Source organism: Anolis carolinensis, chromosome 5 (genome assembly GCF_035594765.1).
Source record: "Anolis carolinensis isolate JA03-04 chromosome 5, rAnoCar3.1.pri, whole genome shotgun sequence".
NCBI classification, from domain to species: Eukaryota; Metazoa; Chordata; class Lepidosauria; order Squamata; family Dactyloidae; genus Anolis; species Anolis carolinensis.
The window spans coordinates 65,641,862-65,663,459 of record NC_085845.1 but is presented as its reverse complement, the minus strand read 5'-3'; the positions used below and the strand labels follow the sequence as shown (position 1 = coordinate 65,663,459).

Here is a 21,598-nt window from a genome sequence, read left to right as displayed (position 1 = left end):
AGTAAAAAACATAAATATTTATAAAACAATAACAATGTCAATTAACGTAAAACAATATACATAAAAACAGCATATAAAAACCCCTACTGAATTAAATAAAATGCTCAATAAAATCCAGCAATATCTGTGGATTAAAATGGGCGTATCACTTTCAGTCACATTAAAGTGCCGGAGTCAAACAATTTGCTTGGTCCTCAGTTTCAATCATGTTCGAAGGCCTGCTTGAAGAAGAAATAATCTACCACTCTCTGAGTCAATGTCAAACAACTCTGAAGAAGAAGACTGAAATTCTCTTGGGCAATAGGAAATACATTACCTTACGATCAATGATCCCTATGCAGCCCACATTTTAGGAGTTATATTAGGACTGGGAAAGTCCCCTAAACCTCACTTACCAGTAAGCAGCCACTAGGATCAACAAGAGCCCATTCCTCTATCAGTGGGGAAGCAGCTGCTTGACATTCCCTGCAAACACGGGGGATTTGCAACAGGAGTCCTTTTTAATGGCTGTTGCACCAGAGACTGTCAAGGGACGGGGTAAGGATGTCAGTGTGCTGCTTCTCTAGATCGACAGGGAAACAGATCTCTGGCGATCCCAGTATCTGCTCACCACTAAGTAGGGTTTGTGGGGGGCGCGGTTATGCCAAAATTTTCAATGTAACATTGTTAAGGTGTATAGGATTTAGGTGGGAATTCTTCCTAATGTTTATATGGAATCTCTTTTCTTTCAATTTGGATCCCACTGGGGCATGTTGTAGTCTCTAGAGGAGCATGTGTGATTCCTGCTTCCAAGATTTTCCAATTCCTGAATTGGAAACCTTGGGAAGTCCTGGAGGATGACGATAGAGCTATCAATTCGGCTAAAGGAAAATAGTGATGATGAACAAGAAAAGAAGAATGAAACTGTCCACAACAAATATTTTTGTCAACAGATAATGGATACACCAAATAGAATAATTTTGTGACTGGGAAGTAGCTTTGGTATTAAAATGCATTTTGCCAAAGCACAAGGCAAGGTCATTGACTCCTGTAGTGATATTTTTAGTTTTAGCACTCTCCTTTAAGGCCAAAAAATATGGGAGAAACCTAAGAATGAAGGAACACCCTTTTCTGTTTAATATACAGATAAATACAGAATTATAAACAGCAAATGGGAGTGACAGCACTGTATTTTTTTATATTGCTAGGCATAGGTTTGGAAAGCTTTCTTTTACCTAAATAATCAATTGAAGTGCTACATGCAAGGAAGGAACCATATCAAGCTCTAGATAACGTTGCCGTCTGGCATAATACCATCCATAATAGTCAATATATTTACAGGTTTATAAACTGTTTCCATGGTAACTGTCTAGTCAGGCATAGAAGCATCAAAATTATATCTTCCTTTCAGTAATTCTTCTATTCTCCATCCCTTGAGTTATAAAATTCCCCAGAGAGAAAGAACAGGGGCCATCATGACAATATCTGATTATATTTAACCTAAGGGCTATTAGTGATATAGGAGATGATGTCACTTGGTATTTTAAAATCATTGATAGAAAATGCACTGATCTGTTTATTTTCTCTATCGTTACTGAAACAACATCCCTAATAATCTCCATTAGCAGCTATAAAGTGGTACGAATTAGTATAATCCTGCTTGTTTTGCACAATTCTGTTTTTAGCTCCTCATGGAGTGGAAAAAACTAGAATACGCATGGTAATCTTTAATTTGCTTTACTGGCATATATACTCCTCACTTTATGCAGCATGCACTGCTGTTAAATATCTACTGTGATTGCGAAGTGAGGTGTACAATGCAATTTGTTAAAAAGGTGGTTTATGAGCACACAGAAAAGTCAGTTAAATGTATATAGATTTTAAAAATGTGTATTTACCTGTAATATAATCTTTCACGTCATGGATTCTGCTAGCTGGGTTGTTATTCCTGAACATGTACAGATTAAAAGGAGCTGGATCCTTCCCAATTTTTTTCCAGATTTCAATGTCAGGTGTAGTCCAACGGCCTGCCAGTATATCATAATCTCTTTGGCCAAAATGAATTAGTTTGGTTAATGGATCATAAAGTCCTCCGTGAAAGCCTATCACCAACTGGAAGTCAAGATTGGAGTCAAAATAGATTTCCCCATATGCTGTGTACTGAATCTGCTTGAGCATTAGACCGTTGCTGCTAAAAACAGCAAGTGGTGTGCCAGTGTTGTCTGAGGCAATGTAGAATTCATCTCCACTGCTGATTTCCATAGCAAATAGGTGTCCTTGTAAATCATAGTACAGAGAGGTGATTTCAGAACTTGAATGGTTGTATACATGAGTTATCCTTGTTGGATATGTGAGGTCAGCATAAAAAAACTGCAGGTGCTGCCCTAGACTGGTTTTACTGGAAACCCGTCTTCCAAGTCCATCGTATCGGTATATCACTGTCCACCCACTGCCTTTGCTGTAAACTCGTGTAAGCAGGCCCTTTGAGCTGTATTCAAAGATCTCTGTTCCTCTCTGTCGCAAGAATCCATCTTCATCTAATCGGTACTGAACATCACCTAGTCGAGTGATTCTGTCTCTCAGATCATATCGAAGGGGTGTTAGGCGAGCACTATTACTTGGATTGAGCAAATGGAGATTGCCATTTAAGTCATAGTTATATCGCCACATTATTTTCTCATTTAGGTAAACTGTCTGTAACTGGCCATCAACATCATATTCGTATGCATATTTGGTTGTGTTAGCAAATGGGCCAATTTTTATCTCTCTTTTAGTTACTCTTCCCATGTTATCATACTGAATCGTAATCCAGTACATAAGCGATCTGAATATTTCATACTGAATTTCCTTTATGCGACCATGGGCGTCAAAATGTTTGGTGTAAGTCATGACAGCTGTGGAGATGATCTGGTTAATATCGTAATAGATGACCCCAAATTTTCCAAACTGTTCAACTTTTCCAGAGATGTCGTCGAACTGGTAAAGATCAATAGGCAATGGAGTTTCATTGATAACACCTTGCATGCTAGTCACTCTGAAGCTATTGTCATAACTGTAGTCAAATCGGGCATTTACCATTCCATCCTCACTAAAGCGGAAAATCTGTCTGTCAATCAATGGGCCAATTTGCCTGTATCTAATGGTGCAGATAAAACCATCACTCTGGAGGTTCACTGTTTTCAAAACTCCTGCTGTCTCATCATAAGTAAAACTGACTCTTGTGCTATCATACAGAATTTCCGAAAGCCTGGTCTGCCTTCTGTATTTGAATAAAACTCTTCGGCTTGTACCCAAGAAAGCAGTTTGTAGCAGCTGCCCTTCTTCATTGTAGTCCATGATGACAGAGGCATTGCTTTCAGGGGGATTGTAGATATTCCGATAGTAGCCAATTGAACGAATAGTCTGCATAGTATGGCGAGCAACACTGGGCATGGTTACTGCTGAAAGCCGATCAAGTAAATCATATTCGAAGATGTACTGCCGCTGGCTATGTAGTAAGAGGACCATAGACTGAAAAGCAAATATATATATATATATATTATCAAATGCCCAAACCACTGTATGATAGTAATGTTCTCTCTGAGTAAGTCATTATCATTTAAATTGAATTATCCTTGACCTTACATATTGGTAATTATTCTCTGCCTAATTTATTTGGATACTTAATTGTAAGAGGTTCTGTAATTAGTGGCTCCAGGTTCCTAATGCGCTACTTGTTGTGACTGAGTCATTCTTTTGTAAAGCACTCACAGCTAAACAGCAGATTGTCAATGGATTTGGATAAGTCATGTTTAATACCGGCAAAAGTGATGCTGTCTTAAAGCCAATAACTCAAGAAGGGAACAACATATGGAAGAGACAATTTTACTCCTGTAATTAGAGATAATTTAGCGAGAAGTTTACTAGCCTGAAGATTCCTAAAGCTCCTCTTCTACATTTATTTGTCAGCTGGGCAAAGCAATTGGTTCGTTATTTAACATCAAACTTTGCAGAGTTAATCAGCCAGAAAATGACTCCTTTTTGCAAAAACTTCAGATTTGTGCCTGTTACTTTACATTACTGACATCAGGCACTATAAGTCACTAGCTTTTCTCACTTCAGGCATATCCTACCACTGTCCCCCACCTGGAAGGATGTTGATGATGGGACATTTCATCGCTTGGTAAAACTTGTTATAGGACCAAAATATAGTCATAGTGGGGAAAGCCCATGCAACACTCACAACAAGTACTCACAGCAAGTTCTATGTGTATGATCAGGAGAGTGAACATTTACAGCAAGTCTGTTACAGTTTAGCTTGCCAGCTATAAGATACATGGTAGCTACAGAATTTGAAGAGTGGATAAATAAGATCAGGGAGTCAGGGTTTTAGAGAAGATAGGTTTTTTGTATGTGTGGTGTGACAGGTTTGGAATTCTTTTTTGGTTGATTTTATTTGGTACCAACATTTGTCCATTCTACATGTCCTTCAGATTTCCTTTTGTAACCAGGAAAGGATACTGTTGTACCCTGTTGTTTCCCTGCAGTGGATGCTAAATTGTATTGTTTTATCTGTACTGGAAGCCATCTGCTCTTAATTTTGTTTTTAAAAAATAAAATACAAACACTAGATAACAAATCCATAATATTTGGAGCAAGCTCAAGAAAGGAAAATGTGCTTACACTGAAGTAACTGGAATGACATTGTACTCAAATGACCTTTCATTTTTAAAAGTACCACATATTTTGGAACTATATGTCTTTTACAAATACGGTCCCAACTGGTAAATTTCATGAGACAATATATGGGTTTTGACTTTTTACATGCAACACTAGTTCATAAATCTAATTTATGACACCCATTTCCAATTTTGTCCTTTACCTTTTCAAGATATGTGTAACTCCATGTTTTGCCATCAGCAAATACTCTGGAAACAATCCTTCCCTGGCCATCATAATCTACTTTTTCACTAGTGGTGCCTCGCTGGATGCTGCCAATTTGACCTGTAGATGAATATGTAACATTGACAGCCATAAGCTTGCTGCTCGGGAACCAGAGAGCAGGGTGTCCTGACGTGTCGTAGGCAATCCTCAGCAGGAATTTGCGGTGATCGTCATAGATTTTCTCCGTTTTCATGGTCCGATCAAAATCAACCGAAAGGAGGTTCCTACCATTAACCTTTTATGGAACAAAAAACAAAATATTATATATTTATATATAACCATGAGACATTTATTATAATCTCGCAGCATGAGATACTGTCTGAAAAACTTTGTTTGAACACCATACACAATGATGGATTTCCTTTGTCGGCAAATTAATTTAGCAACTTCTTAATATGAGTGCCAGGTATTGGATTAATCACCATTTTGAAAGGTTTCATTAAATAAAGATGTCCTGGCATTTACTCAAGACTTTTTCAATTAAATCTTCTGAAGTTTAGTTAAATGTTAATACAGTATAACAATACATACATTGATAACCTTGATAGTAATCAGTAAGATTCATGAAGGATACTAAAGAGACATAGAATTATCAAAAGAAGATGAAAGGCTAGCAAATACAGATGAGATGTAATTAATTATACTTGAAATTGATCATAAGGCCTTTTTAATACCATTTTATAAGCAAAAATCATTACTTTTCTATTAAAGAATATTGTTAACAGTAACTATATAATGATTTGATAGGCCACGTGATAGTAAATTACACAGCGTTGCATTCAGTACATGATATATTACTACTTTCTAAATGAAAAGTTTGTTCTGATTATTTCTGATGCCTCGGTGTTCTTTGAACTTCACTGCTTGCAGCTAGAAAAAAAAGCTTTTAAACAACTTCCTCCTTCCCTTCAAGACAGCTAATCATTCTTAACAGAGATGTTAACCTGCCATTAAAACAAAGCTAATTGGTACTGTCTGACTGATTTTCCTAAATGGGTATCAGCGTGTCACTTTCACCTAATATTTCCCAAAGAGGCAGTCCCCTCCACAGGTTTAAATAAAAAGCTTCGGGTAAACCCTCCAGCAAGGAAATTCATACCACAGTTTTCTCTGTCCATTATGCTAACTCAAAATGCAGGAATATTAATTGAATTTAACTCAATTAAATTCAACTACCTATCTTAGTTTCTATGTAACAATCATTAGAGGTATGGAAAATCTTGAGTAAAACCTGGGTTTTGAGAGGGTCATCATCTACATCTACACACAGCAGATTTGTAGTGTGGTTTTAACTCAAGTTGCACTATCTTTACTAGTCCAATTCATCTGATATGTCTTGTTTAAAATCCTTTCTAAGCCAGATATATAGTATTCCATCGTCTCCTAAATATGGTCTAAACAGCACATTAAAGTGGACAATGATATATGGTTGGTTTTAACCTTCTCATCCAGACATTTTCTCAAAAAGGAAATTCACATTCAGCTAGTGCAGTGGTTCTCAACCTGGGATCCCCAGATGTTTTGGCCTTCAACTCCTAGAAATCCTAACAGCTGGTAAACTGGTTGGGATTTCTGGGAGTTGTAGGCCAAAACCATCTGGGGACCCCAGGTTGAGAACCACTGAGCTAGTGAAATCTATGCTAAACAACATTTTACCATCCCGTACATACACATTGTACTCTGGAAGGTCAATTAATCACACTTCATTCAGTTGTAAATAAGAGCTGTTGCTTGATGTTAAATTGCAATGGTTTGTAGTATCTGAGCCTGAAGATATATGTCTTTCTTTGGGGTTTAAAGCTCCAGATATAACCTTTTGCTTTACACAAAAAAGTTTTCTTTTTAGGGAATTTTCCTTCTTTTTTAAACACAGGCAGACATAGAAATAAAAACCCATAATTATATGGTGGCCAAGGCCATGTAAAGCAAACCGTCAAGAGGAACATAACATCTTGGGCTGACTGTAAAATGCAGAGCAATTTTGCCAACTAGTTCCAGTTGAATCCCTTAAGAAAACCACAAAGGGGAGAGGTTTGCTACTGCCAAATAAGCTGCCATTTTGAGATAGACACTGCAAGTTATTCATAAATATAACATGGCCCCATTGGATATCGGTATGATGCTCCAAACACAGGATCACGAATGTTGCATCCAAAACTTGTCTCATCTAACAATGGGAGAAGAGGAGAGAAAACAAAAACTGTTGCCCCATAACTGCTGTTCTGCATTGTACACTTGGGCAAAATGCAGACATAGACAGTTGAAGTCTTTAGAAGGTGACAAAATTCAAAAAAAGAACTGTGACATTGAATAAGTAAGTAAATAAAAGGGCGGACAAGAAGAAGAATAGCCCAGTAATTCATCATTCTTTTCTATGGGAGGAAAACAGAACTCTCTCATCAACCATAAATATAGAGTTACCAGAACAATCCTATACATGTATGGACAGGAGTCTAAATGCCTACAGGAATTTGGGGTTTGTCTTAATTGAAGGTTAAGAAAAATTCGTAATTGTTAAAGACTATTTAAAAATAATAGTACCCTATATACTCATTTATAAGCCCAAAACTTTTAGTCAAACAATCAACCTAAAAACCTGGGTTGACTTATCCATGGGTCAGTGTGAGTACTGCACTTTAACTCTTATCAAGAAGGAACTAAGAAGCGTGGCAACAAGCAAAAGCTTTGTCCCAGGAGACCAAAAAGAAGAACCAAGCTCCTTTACTCTTTCCACCGAGGTGCTGCTTCTGGGCTTTTAAAATACTTGGGCGGGGAAATGATAGCATCTAAACTCCTGAGTCAGCACTGGTGCTTTCCCCACCGAATGATTCACAACATATCCAAGGATCATTTCAAAATTCATTATATAGATCTCCGAACTTGCCCTCAACAAAAAATGAGTCTATATGGTATTTAGTTCTAAATAAATATATTTAGAATCATGGATCTATGAGTATCTGACCAGCACTGCAGTTATACAGATAAGCTCCTAGATCTGGGATGAATAACCATGTGTTTAAGGTGGAAGTCCCAGAATTTCTGAACACTTGCTGTATCAGCTGAACCCAAAATGTGTTGGGAGTCCAACCTCATCTAGTGGGTCAGATGTTCTGTATTCTTCCTACATCCCAAAATGCCCATTATTAGTACTATTGAACTATTATTATTCTAAAAAGGTCACACTTTAAATGTGAGCCAGAAGACAGTGGGAATGTACACATTAAAGTGGAGTAAAATGAATTACAGTAGTTAATTTGTGCTACTAGTTTAGGCAGCTCTAAAAGGGATTGAGAAAAATGTAAGAAGGACGAGGCTATCTGTGACGGTTATGCATGGCAAATATATACTACTTCAGATTCAGAGGAATAATCCTTTCGAATACAAGTTGCTGGGGAGCAACAGGAAGAAAGGCTATTGTGTTCAGGCATTATTTGTGGGCTTTGCAAAGGCAACTCATTTCTTGTTGTGGGAAACACAATGTTGGACTACTATAATCCACTGGCCTGAACTGGATGGGACAGACATTAATATAATTGCCTTTACTAGAACAGTGTAAGATTAATCTTCTTCCAGGAGTACATCTCTTATTTGGAAAAGAATAAGTAGTTGTTTTTTTAAAACAGATCTTTAATGTATTAGAAGAATTTGCAGCCTTTAAGGCAGAAGACTTACACTGCTAGAAAATCAAAGAAACCTACCACAGGAATGATCCATAAATTATTTTTTTTTATTATTTGTTAATGTGTCAGGCAGTACAGAATAATTAGAGTTCAGTGTTTTCTAGATGCTCACAGGATATTTAACAGGGAACATATAGTACAGTGGATTTTCATGAGCTAGTTGCTCATGTGTCAATAGGTAATTACATTGAAATTACATCTGAGACTCCTCATTCACAGTATGTTTCCAGAATCCTTTGGTCCAAGCATCATTTGTTTCCAGTGTTTCAAAGGAAAGAAAAACACAATAGAGTCCTGCTGTTGAGACTATAGTCTTATACTCACCTGAGAATAAATCCTACTGAAAAGGGGACTTAATCTGAACAGGCACGTACAATACTGCCTTGTTAGACCAATCAGTTTTCCTCTACTATTCCACTCCTCTGCAAAGGTTGCAGGGTATGTGTGCCCAGAAGTGTATGTTTCTGTGGATACACTAGTCATGGGGTGCATCTACACTGTAGAATTAATGCAGTTTGACACCGCATGACGAACTGCCATGGCTCGATGCTATGGCATCATGGAAGCTGTAGTTTTACTAGGGCTTTAACCTTCTCTGCCAAAGAGTGCTGGTGCCTTACCAAACTACAACTCCCAGGATTCCATAACCCTGAGCAGAAAGCAGAATATAAGTGCATTAATTCCACCTCTTAGTTATACTCTATAAACTCTTACAGCAGTGAATCTCAACCTGGGGTCTCCAGATGCTTTTGGCCTTCAACTCCCATAAATCCTAACAGCTGGTAAACTGGCTGAGATGTTTGGGAGCTGTAGGCCAAAAATATCAGGGGACCCCGGGTTGAGAACCACTGTCTTACAGGGCTCTCAGCTCCCTTTCCCACCCATATGTGTTCCTCCAGCAACAGCAAGAATATCCCAGTGGGTAGCAAAACCAGGCCATTCTAACTGGATGGCCCCCCACGAGGGTCTTCCTCCAGGGGCAAACCAAGAATGGGCAACTTTAAAGTCCCTGAACAGATTCAGAAGGGGAGATGGCAGATCAAAACACAACCTGGCAAAATGACACAACCTAGAAGAAACCTCCATCTTGTTTGACTGTGGAGCAGAACAAACAACTCAGCATCTGTATGTTGCCCACAATGTCCAGATTCATGCACAGAGGAAGAACTGTTTATAGCTACAGACAATGCAGTAGCTGTTGCCTGTTTTTGGTCTAAAACTATTTAGCAGCTTGTAATCCTTTTATTTTATCAGTTTAAAACTTATTTATTTATGCAGTGCTTTTGACACGAAATAAATAAAAACCCATATGTTACAGAGTAAAAGCATGGACTGCTTTAGAAAAGACCAGCTATATCCCATACCACTGTTTCATAATGAAATAGACACTATATCCTAAGACAAAATGAATCACATATAAAACAATGCTACACTATAACAGTAACAACAAAGAACATGAGTGCTTGGGAAGGAAATTAGTTCCTATGCATTATATTATTGTCATTAACATTAAAATTGGCCAAAGACTACAGGCATCACTCATTTTTAAATGCATAGATCAACACACAAATGTTAAATCTGAGAATGTACTCTATGAAGATGCTGTCTTACCTCTGAAATCCATCCTTCTATTTTAAGTACCAAGGGGCATTCCACTTCTGACTGATTTCAAAACATTTGCCAAAGGAAAATAATATTATTTAAGCAAGGCAAGTTCATGCTGCTTCTTCTCTAGACCATCTTCAAACAGGAATGAATTAAAAGCATTACTCACTCTGAGCTTCCGGCCAAACACATTGACTTTGCCTTGGGCTTGTTCTTTTCGGAACCGCCATTCCACTAAATTCTGCCCATTTTCTCCAGGAAGAGTCATGTTTCTTTTGGCTACAGTTGGATTGGCCGTGCCAGCTAAAACATGTGGTTCTGTCTGGTAGTGTGTGTCAAGGCCACTGGCATAGATAATTCTGAGGGATCCATCATATCCAATTTGGTAGTTATTTCTTAACTGATCTGAAATGGAACAAAAAGGCCGTATACATTGAGAGCTCTGGCTTCTTACAAAGATGGAACTGTAATGGAAATCAAATCAGTTTTCTGTTGCTTTTTGCACTCTGTTAGGCATTCTGAATTTTTCAGCTTTCACGTGGCCTTTCAGCATTGCTATCTGGCAGGCATATTTGCTTGAAGTAAGAACAGTTATTATCGGAACTTTTGTGTGTGCTTCTACATTCACTGCATTAGAGGTAATTCTTGCATGGATAGAAGCTTGATACAAAGGCTTTTGATCAAGCTGATTGAATAAATGTAATGCTTCATTTGCAGTTGGTTGTAGATACCAGTGAAAATATTTGGGCCAGTTACATAAGTAAGGTTAATTATACACCCAAAATATAGCTAACCCACTTTCCTAACCATGTGTAATAATGAGTTATAATATTTTTCCATGCTGATATTCCATTTAATATAAAAGAGATTGGACGCTATCATATATGGGTTATAATCGGGTTCTAATAATTTTATTCCCCACAGAAAAAAATGATCTTTTATTCAATCTAGTTACTGTACCTTGGACCATTGTGTAGAAAGAATCAATTGACGATAAGTTTGAAGTGATGCTGACATCTTCCTCTCTGCTAGATGATTCAATGTCGACTGTAATTGCCCTTTCCATCTCCCCATGTAGATTGGTGACCACTCCCGTTGGAAATGTGACATTAGTTAGCCGCCCCTCACTGTCGTAGCTAGAACAGGTAAAAAGAAAACAGAACAATAAGAAGGAAGAACAAATTGTTTTTCCTCTCTGATTAAAACTAACAAAAAATATCAGATGCTAATATTGTTAAGGAATCCTTGGTTTCTGTGCTTGAGTTATGCACAATGAGGACTTCAAACAAGCTTTGAAGTCATCGAAAGCCTATTTAACACACAGGAGCCTCAGTGGAAGAGAAAACAGATGGATCTCCAGTTCTGCATATTATTCTTTGAAGTGTGACCAAATCCTGCTGCACATCTAATTTGCCGTTTCAAAGGGAACATGTTTGGTAGGGATAAATTGCTTCACATTCTGAACTCGCTTCCCATAATCAGGCTAGATTTAGTTCACTCTTATATGAATGTTATCTCAGGGGCTCTTGAGATTTTTTTAAAGCATGTGCCTTATCTTTTTATAAAGAAAGCGGACCTCCTCCACTTATGTTTCTGGCTGCATTGCGTTCTCAGTATTACAAGGATAAGCTTTACCAGAAGCACTGTTTCTCTGCTGTTACCTGCTCCCTGACACTTACATTGGGAAAAGAAAGTCAGACGAAGCAAAGTGAAATTGTTAATGTAAAATGAGTAACAAAACACTGTTCCTTGGAGCATTCCTTTTCTAGTTTCAGTCGTATCACTATGGTCTTCACCATGTTTACACAATATTTCCTTTCTTGGGTATAGATGCTGATATTTCAGTTACATAAGTACAGTAGAGTCTCACTTATCCAAAATAAATGGGCTGGCAGAAAGTTGAATAAGCAAAAATATTGGATGATAAGGAGGGATTAAGGAAAAGCCTATTAAATGTGAAATTACATTATGATTTTACAAATTAAGCATCAAAAATATTTTATAACAAATCGACAGAAAAAGCAGCTGAATACACTATAACGTTATGTAGTAATTACTGTATTTATGAATTTAGCACCAAAACATTGCAATGTATTGAAAACACTGACTACAAAAGCATTGGTTACTACCAAATTGATTACAAATAAAGATGGAATTGCATAAAATGAACTTGCAGTAACAACATTATCGTAATTTAAATCCGTAAAAAGTTAAGTCCTTGCTGTCTAGAGAAACAGCTGTGGATCTAGGCAGGAGGCAGACTGCATTGGTAATCCAGAATGTTGGATAAGCGAAGGTTGGATAAATGAGACTGTACTGTACCGTGAATTGCTCAAAACATCAAAGGAGGTTATACAATGTTGCACTGCCCATAACACTTCTTCATTTACAACTGTTGTTTAGAATTGTAAAAATCTACCTATGCATAATTTTACAAAATTATTCCGCGGTGGCGCAATGGGTTAAACCCTTGTGCCAGCTGAACTGCTGACCTGAAGGTTGCCGGTACGAATCCATATTCAAGATAGAGATTCTCCCCCTTTCAGAGCTGGGAAGGAAGGCAGCTTAAAACAACTGGATTCAAGTCATGGTAAGTTTTTGTGTGGAAAAAGGTGCACTCCAGTCATCAGAGCTCTTCAAATGGACCGTTATCATAAGCAGCTATCCAGGTTTATACAAAGTGGATTGACTGAAGGTATCTGTATTCTCATGCAGCATTTGTGGGAAATGGACACACCAGCATCGTGTCTCCTTTCTCTAACTTACCGGCATTTACATTTGGTTAATAATAATCACCTCAACAGGTTAATAGGAGAGTCAAGCAAGGGCCTGTCTCCATTCATTTGCAGCTGACATGGGCTTTTAAAGCAGCTACTGAGTCTATTATTTCCTTTAACACATGCAACTTGCACACAGGTCCTTTCTAAACTGCCATATAATCCTGATTATCTAAGAACATAATCCACATTATCTGCTCTGAACTGGATTATATGAGTCTACATTGCCATATAATCCAGTTCAAAGCAGATGATCTGGATTTTATATGGCAGTGTAGGAGGGGCCACGGTTAGTTGCTATTCCAAAGTTCAGCTCAGATCATTAGACTGGATTTACCACACACAATCCAGTACAATTTTTATAACCATGTATTTCAGGACTAGTTTACTACCATAGCTTAGTTTTGGATTACACAACTAGTGGTTCAGGAAACTACCAGATAAATCATGTTGAGTTGATCTCTTAGACCCACTTTCCATGCCATTGCAGAGCGTCATTGCAAAAACACAATGATTTTTTTTGGATAATTTTGTATTAAGTATTTTTGCATACAGGTTTAAAATCACAATGATATAATGAAAGCTGATGATGTAGTTTCCTTGATACTTAAAATACTGCAGAATAAACTGTCATGAAATTGCTCTGAAATGGAAGAGCTCTGCCTATTAAACCCTATTAAAACAATTAGAATTTTTGCTTTGGTTTTCTTAAGTAACCCAGTAATAAGGAGTTATCTTAGGGCACAAGAACATGATTTAATATTTAAAGCATCAAATCACACCTTTTCAAAATCCCACTAAGTCAAACCAGTGCTAGTATTGACCATTGTCATTAACAGCTGATCTGAAATTATATTGTGGTCATTGGTTTCATCCTTTATCCCTTTTCATAGCGAAGCCACAATGAAACATGTACATTCATGTATCGTTTCCAAAAATGATGATTTGTAAAAATGTCAAGCCGATATAAAACCTATATGTAGCATTTCATAACAAGATTTTCATTTCATTTTTAAAAATTTAATTCTAATTCTTGACATGTATCAGACAAGACTCAGAACATATTGCGGTTGCTGTTCATTCTACCTGTACTCATTTTTACACCTCAACTTTAATTTTTCTATTACAGATTCCATCTGCCTGAAGCAAAGTCTGAACACAGATAGGAAGAAGTAAAATGGGATTTTTTTTGTTCTTGTAAAAAAAAAAAACCCCTGTCCTGCCTGCCACCTGCAACATTTCTGTACAAGGACAGCTTCTCTATAGTAATAATCACAATCTCAGGTAGTTGACCTTCTGCTCCTTTAACAACTGGAATTCTCTCTCCTGATACCCAACCTCTTCAATGACTTTCACATCCAGCTTGTTATTTATCCTGGTTTGTACCCAATCTTTTACAACTGTGCCTGTAATAGTAATAAATGAAACCCCTGGAATCAAAGAAGTATATTCAAGCCTAATTTGACGACTGTAAATGTCTGATTTTATTTATTGCATCTTATTATCTGGCCTTCCTTAAGACAGAGAAACAAAAACTAGCTCTTAATTGTCACAGTCAAATCAAGCGAGGGCAGATGCTTTGCATGCATACTGCTATTTTTGGACAGTAACCACAAAAGAATTGCCAAGTGCTGGAAGACAAGGTCTTTTTGTTTCCTGGCTACAATTACCATGGATGACTGAGGAGGGAGGGCACAGTTCACACTGTGAAGACACTTTGCAATTCACACTTGCACAGAGGTCTAGGGCAACTTCACAAATTTCACACAAAACTGCCACAGGCTTCTGAGCAGACTCATAGTATCATGGCCTGCACAGTACAACTCAATACCACCTATACGCCTTGGTATTTGCTTGCCTACAGTAGGTATGCCCTTTGCCTGAACCGTTTTTTTTTTCTGTCTTAGACAAGACACTTGATGAGATTTAATATCTTAAGTTACAGATAGCTTTCAGCTGTACATTAGGAGAAAATTCTTCATGGGATGAACAGTTTGTCAATTAGCTAAATGGGTGCAGGGATCTCGCTTGCTGTACATCCTCTAGCAAGGGCTAGATGTTATTTCTCAGGAATTCTCCAGCCAGGTGTTTCTCAAACTTTGCTCCTCAAGGTGCTTTGGACTTCAGCTCCCAGAAATCCCAGCCAGCTTGTCAACTGTTAGGAATTGTGAGAGCTGAAGTCCAAAACATCTCGAGGAGCCAAGTTTGAGAAACACAGCTCCAGTCCTTAGATCTCCTGCACTGAACAGAGGACTAAATGGTTACACAAATGCTTCTCAAACTGTTTGATGTTAGGACCAGCACCACCTTCCTTCCTTCTTTATTTTCCTTCCTAACTTGTCATGGAGGAATAGCTCACATCCCGGCACCAGTTCACAAACCACCACTTTAAGAAGCACTGGTCAACAAGACCTTCCCCCAAACTCTGGATTTATTCCTTTATTCTCTTCATAACTTAAAGAACAATGATTTTGGGGCTAATGTGTAAACAATTATTAAGAACTCCAAACAGTCAAATTTTAAAACCCATAACAGTTCAGCAAAGCAATGTTATTGATAAAACTCTGTCTTACTCTTTTCTCCCTGGAGCCAGTACTTGCTATGTTTTGCTTGGCCAATCCGATAACCCTAATTGCATCCCTGAGTGTCACCAGATGGAGATGGCCTTATGCTCTTCTGCTCTAAGCTGGAAATAGAATTACAACTGACAACCTATACAGAGCTCTAGGGTCTTTTTTTTCTCCCCTCCTCTCCTCCTTTTTGTTGCTGTCTGCTTCTCGTTTTAGTCCATACAAAGCACATTATATTTACTGCTCTATTTTTATCAGTTTTATGCTTATTTATGCAATGTTTTTGACTCGAAATAAAAAAAATACTCAAATTTAGTGCGACATCGAATGTGATGTGCACCTCAACTTTCAAAACCTTGTAACCAACAGAAGTATTTGCTGGCTAATATAATGTGCAGTGGCAAAAAGTGCACTGTTTGTAATTTGTTCCCAAAAAGTGTGCATTACAGTTGCTGTGTGTTTAGGATTTCTTCTTGAAAAACAAAAAGTGTTATAACACTGAAGCTTCCAGGAATGGAAAGTAAAGCTAGAGAAATAGGTAACCCTTCCCTCAAGGAGCCTCTTCTATTTGCCCCTCCTCAGCTTCTTTGGGTGAATCTATCTGTGCTGTAGAATGAATGCAGCTTGATACAGTAAAACCCCGCTCGTTCGAGCCCTGCTTGTTCGAGCCTCCGTGCAATCCGAGCAGGTGAACGGGGAGGGCCGTAAAGGCCCTCCCCGTTCACCTGTTCGCTGGCGTGCGTGTTGCTAGGTAGATAGCAAGCTACCTAGCAACATGCACCGGGCGCTCGCCCCTTGGGAGGTGGCCCCTGCGTGTTGCTAGGTAGATAGTAAGCTACCTAGCAACACGCAGGAGGCACCTCCCAAGGGGTGAGCGCCCTGTGCGTGTTGCTAGGTAGCTTGTTATCTACCTAGCAACACGCACATCCGACTCCTTCGCCTCGCCGGGCACCGGTGTTGCCGCCCCAGCGGGACGAAGGAGCTGAGGCACGGGCAGGGGGGTGGGTGGGTGAATGGGGAGGGCTTTTGCGGCCCTCCCCGTTCACCCACCCGCCGAACGAAGGGGCTTTCTTCCTTTGGCGAAGGCTTGGAGCCAGGGAAGCGGGAGTCACTTCCCTGGCTCCAGGCCTCCGCCAAAGGGAGGGAGAGCCCCTTTGTTGCGGGGGTGTTCCCAACCGCGGGGAGGCCTCTCCGTGGGGACGACGGCTGGACTGGGAGGCGTTGCAAACAGCGCCTCCCGGTTCAGTCCTCGTCCCCACGGAGAGGCCTCTCCATGGGGACGACGGCTGGACTGGGAGGCGTTGCAAACAGCGCCTCCCGGTTCAGTCCTCGTCCCCACGGAGAGGCCTCTCCGTGGGGACGACGGCTGGACTGGGAGGCGTTGCAAACAGCGCCTCCCGGTTCAGTCCTCGTCCCCACGGAGAGGCCTCTCCGTGGGGACAAAGGCTGGACTGGGAGGCGTTGCAAACAGCGCCTCCCGGTTCAGTCCTCGTCCCCATGGAGAGGCCTCTCCATGGGGATGAGGACTGAACCAGGAGGCGTTTGCAGCACCTCCCAGTCCAGCCTTCGTCCCGCCTGGTAATCTGAGTTATCCGGTTGACCGAGTTGCGGTCCGCCGGTTTAACTCGGAGTACCGGGGTTCTACTGTACCACTTTCTCTGCCCTGGCTCAGTGCTATGGAATCCTGGGGGCTGTATAGTTTTAAAAGGTCTTGAGTCTTCTCAGGCAAAGGATGTTGCTGCCGTGCCAAACTACAAACCCAGGATTCTATAGCTCTTCCAAAAAGATTGAGTTTATATAGATTCTTACAGGTGGATCTTAATGCTTGCTTGGTGCTACAAATGTTCTGGTGGTAAATGACATCCACTTGTAATTTCTCCTTCCCTGGCCAACAAGACACCGACCAAAACAAATCATATAGGATCATCTGCTGGTGATTAATAGCACGCCTGTCTGAAAGCTCAGTGTTGTGGTACATTTATTGGGGAGTAAAGTTGCCCATTAATTTCTGCCTCGTGCCTTCTCTCTCTGAAGTGGAGGCAGCCCAAAGGCAGACAGTCTTGTAAGTGACTACTAATGGCACGCATTTGGTAAAAGCTTGTCCTGTTTTGTTTTCAGTTTTCGTTGTGGGGCCTGATCTGTTTTTGGTAAGCCTCCCGAAATTGAGAGGGTTGTTTTCGGTTGTTTTGTTTCAGGGCCCGATAATCAGCCCATTATGAGGAAGGGGTTCCCACCCACTGGCTCCTCTTCCTGAGGTGCTCGGCTGCCTGGGAGGCACTGCGTTTCTTTTCTTTCTCCTCTTCGCCCGCAATACCCTGCATTCACTCATGGGAGTCATGGCAGGGCAAGCCCACATCAAGAACTCAGCAAGCAAGCAGGAAGGGACCATTGCCCCCCCTCCTTTCCACTTGGAGAGTGTGGTGGGTGATGGGTGTGTGTATGTGTGGTGTGTGACTGTGCAGGTGCTCAGCTACAGGCAGGCACTGAGAGGCGCACACAAGCTTTCCAGGCCTGCCTGCACGCCCCATGTCACACACACACTCTCCCTAGAAAGAGTGTGTGTGTGTGGTGGGGTGCAGGCAGGCCTGGAAAGCGTGTGCGCACCTGTCAGTGCCTGCCTGCAGCCGAGTGCCGGCACAGTCACACACCCACACACACATGTCTGGAAAGGGGGGAGGGGAGGTGGTTCCTTCCACACTGATGTTGAGGTCTGAATGTGGGGCTGCCCAGCTGCGACTCCTGTAAGTGAATGCGGGGCATCGTAGGCACAAGGTAGAGGAAAAAGAGAAGTAGGCACACATGGAATTTCGGCTCCATGAAAGCTGGCTTTGATGTCGAGCTGAGTTTTATGTGGGGAGGGGACTTCCTGTTTCATGCTTCCGAACAAATGGAAAGCACGAAAGAAACTGTAAAATAAATTTTGTGCACATGTAAAACGGCTTGGCACCTGCTGCAACTTCTCTCTTGCCCACTTACTAGTAGCTTCCTCCCCATCTCCCAAGCCATCTCCCAGCTTCTTGCTTGCTCACGCTCCCCCCCCCCCCAACTTCCTCCAACTTCTCTTGCTTGTGCACAACTTCCATCTCCCAAATGATCTCCTGGCTTCTCACTCATGTGTGTGCACCCCTCAACTTCCTTCCCCCCTCCCAAGCCTTCTCCTAGCCTCTCTCTCCTCGGCTTCCTCATTGCCTCCTAAATCCTGCCGGCTGAGTGCTCCTGAAGCGGTTTCCCATTTTGCTTTACTGTATTACACGAATGTAATGCACATGCTGATTTTGGCAACATAATTTAGCCAAAAAGGTGCATATTACAGTCGAGTAAATACAGTATTATTGCTTTTCTCTCAACCCTCAGTGGTTGTCTCACACATAGGTCTCCTGACATCATGAAGTTGGGAGGTCAATCCTCTCCCATAACTCTAGGCCTTTGTTCTTCCATGTATGTTTCTGTTTTAATAATGTGGTTTTTGAATGTGAACATGTTTATGTCTATAGGCATTAAAAATTAAGCATACAGGGTAATAGTTTTTTGCATCTGAATAAATATGGTTACAGAAAGACTGTGAAGTTCCATTGATTTCCTTGAGGAGGCCGGCTCTCCACTCTAGAGAGTTCATAACCCAGATAGGATGCTGACCTGCTTTTCACTGTCTTCTACTGCACTACTCAACAAAGCCTCTATTGTAAGAAATGCCTATAGCCAAGTTTTATTTCTAAGCAAACACTTAAGGATCAGACTGTTAAGTCCCATTATTTCATCTTGGAATACTCAATCTATGCTATAGTCAATTTCACAACTGGATCAATTCAAATGAAATCTAGGCAATTTCGGAACTCAAATACAAAATGTTGTGTTTTCCCCTGCCTAGTCAATTTCACTTAGAAACATATAAACACTACATGACTTTTAGGTATTAGAATATGGCAACATTACACCACCACAGCAGGATTACACAAAGCAGTAGCACAGAGCTAGATGGCTGCAACTTTACAGATTTACCATCAGAACCCAAGTGACATACTGGAAATAAGTGCTGTTGATGTCAACGTAATCTATTAATTAAACACCTAATTGAAGTAGGCTAACTGAAAACATCTTGTCTCAGAAAACAATTAAGTCAGAGAGCTCGTAGGTTGCAGTATATGAAATCAAAAATATGTAGGATACACAGGTGGAAAAACCTTTTATAGTATGAGGTGGGATGAAGGAATGAAGTGTGGGATAGAGCAAATAGGGCCAAAAGCAAAATGGGCAGTGACAGATGTCTGCGCAGGAGTACTAGCTGATGTGCAACAGGTTCCAGGCACACAAAATGCAGTTCAGTTTTATGCAAGAGGTTTCGGGCATGCAAATTACAGCACTCAAAGGAAGGAGGAAGGAAAGACATTCTGAACAGAACGTCTCCCTTCCCAAGAGATACCTTTTTCAACTGTGTGTTCGTTACACACATTCTTCCACAAAGACAGCAAGCAGTACTATCCAACTCTTCCTTTCCTTAATAGATTTTCTTAAGGGAAAAGATGCAACAGTGGGCACACAATTCAATGTAAATCTCTCCATATAAAGTCCAAGTAAAATATGTATATTTGTCTGTCTGTACCACAAAGACTATTGCTAGATAAAGTGTCCCTCTGTGATGACACTGGGAAAGAAAAGTGACATGTACAAGGGGAAGGGAGGTAAGAGCCACATAGAGATCCTGCCCACCATTGCCATGGAGACATTGTGAGGTAAGTCCTCTGAGTGGAAGACGGGAGAAAGTAGGCGGGTAGCATTCCCAACGACATCTTTGCAATGCCAGGTATATATATTAGTACAACTATAAAATAAATAAAATAAATCTCTTAAAATAATTCAGCAATTTTTAGCTCATTTTAGTTTGGCCTGCTGTTAAAAGAATAACGAGGGAGTTCCAGAATCCATAGGCAGCCACTGCGAAGGCCCTTGTTTGCTTGCTCACAAACCATGCTTGCAATAGTGATGAGATTGAGGGAAGGGCCTCTCCTGAGGATCTCAGAGGCTAGCAAGGTTCTTACAGGGAGAAATGATCTGTGAAACAGCCTTGATCTAAGTCATATAGAGCTTTATAGCCAGCACTTACTTTCTACGTTTGTGAAATGGATTGTGTGACAGTCTTAGATCTCAACAACTATCATTCTGCTTCAGACACTTGTGTTTTCTTGGCCCTGTAACTTTTATAATTTTTCTGGATTGAGGTTCTGTACTATTTAACCAAATATGCTGTTCCATTTCTGATTAGTTTGGATTCATTTGCATCTCAGTCACAGAAATGTTTACATTTAGTGGCAAGTTTAATAGGTTCCACTCTACACAAGTCAAGCACGTCCCATAACTCTAGGTCTATGTTCTTCCATGTATGTTTAGAACTGGCTGGAATTACATGCCTCTTTGCAGCACATGTCTACTTCTCTCTGCAAAACCTTTTATAGGGGGAATGTTCATTCCCTATCAGTGATACAGAAATGTCAATTAAAAAGCCAAGACAACACTAACTAGGATGTTATCAAATAAACTGAGTTTCTATACATTTATATACTCTCCATGAATGACAGCAGTGTTTGAAACAGCAAATCTGGTAAACGAGGAATGGATATTTTCCTACAGTAACAGCATATAAATCTGACAGCAGAATGAACAATGCTATTTATGTAGTTGGGGAACACAGTGCTGAAGAAGCTTCACAGTTCTACTGTCTAGATAAATAATGTGTCAAATCTTTCTAGGCAAGTTCTGTGTTGTATAGAAAGGAACAAAATAAAACGGGAAATTATACCTCACTTTTGCACAATACTCCTTGTTTTTTTGCTTTATGTTGACAAGTACTGAAAATCCATCATTATGTGGCAATTAAAGTTTTTCATCACACTTGTTAAGAACCATTAAATAGAAATTTGCATATATATATATCAATTAGCATGTTTAATGGGGGAAAAGAAAACACTGGTTAAAGTATTTCCCTAGAGTTAGTATGCCTAAAAAAATGTTTTTGAAAAATCATTGTTGATTAGAAACAAAGCAAAAACAAAAAAAAAACAAAAAAAAA

The 21,598-nt window shown here is 39.9% G+C and overlaps 2 protein-coding genes and 1 long non-coding RNA gene across 29 annotated transcripts in view; 2 read left to right on the top strand and 1 right to left on the bottom strand.

The window, feature by feature from the left end:
- Positions 1–14,424, top strand: part of dctd (dCMP deaminase) — a 122,685-nt gene extending 108,261 nt beyond the window's left edge. Inside the window, exon 7 of the mRNA XM_062982718.1 lies at positions 14,094–14,424. Coding sequence (XP_062838788.1) covers positions 14,094–14,130 — 37 coding nt within the window. The 3' untranslated portion in view covers positions 14,131–14,424. The remainder of the gene's footprint in view (positions 1–14,093) is intronic.
- tenm3 (teneurin transmembrane protein 3) overlaps positions 1–21,598 on the bottom strand; it is a 1,793,546-nt gene that overhangs the window by 7,209 nt on the left and 1,764,739 nt on the right. For all 25 annotated transcript variants that reach the window (XM_062982692.1, XM_062982693.1, XM_062982691.1 and 22 more), the window contains 4 exons: positions 11,148–11,323; positions 10,357–10,592; positions 4,841–5,137; positions 1,878–3,489 (listed from right to left, as the gene is read on the bottom strand). In XM_062982692.1, the coding sequence (XP_062838762.1) occupies positions 1,878–3,489; positions 4,841–5,137; positions 10,357–10,592; positions 11,148–11,323 (2,321 nt within the window). The remainder of the gene's footprint in view (positions 1–1,877; positions 3,490–4,840; positions 5,138–10,356; positions 10,593–11,147; positions 11,324–21,598) is intronic.
- Positions 20,194–21,598, top strand: part of LOC103280804 (uncharacterized) — a 35,390-nt gene continuing 33,985 nt past the window's right edge. For 2 of the 3 annotated variants that reach the window (XR_010006770.1, XR_010006772.1), the window contains exon 1: positions 20,216–20,335. This is a non-coding gene — a long non-coding RNA (uncharacterized LOC103280804). Of the gene's footprint in view, positions 20,336–21,598 lie in introns of all 3 variants that reach the window. The other variant, XR_010006771.1, reaches the window with a different exon arrangement.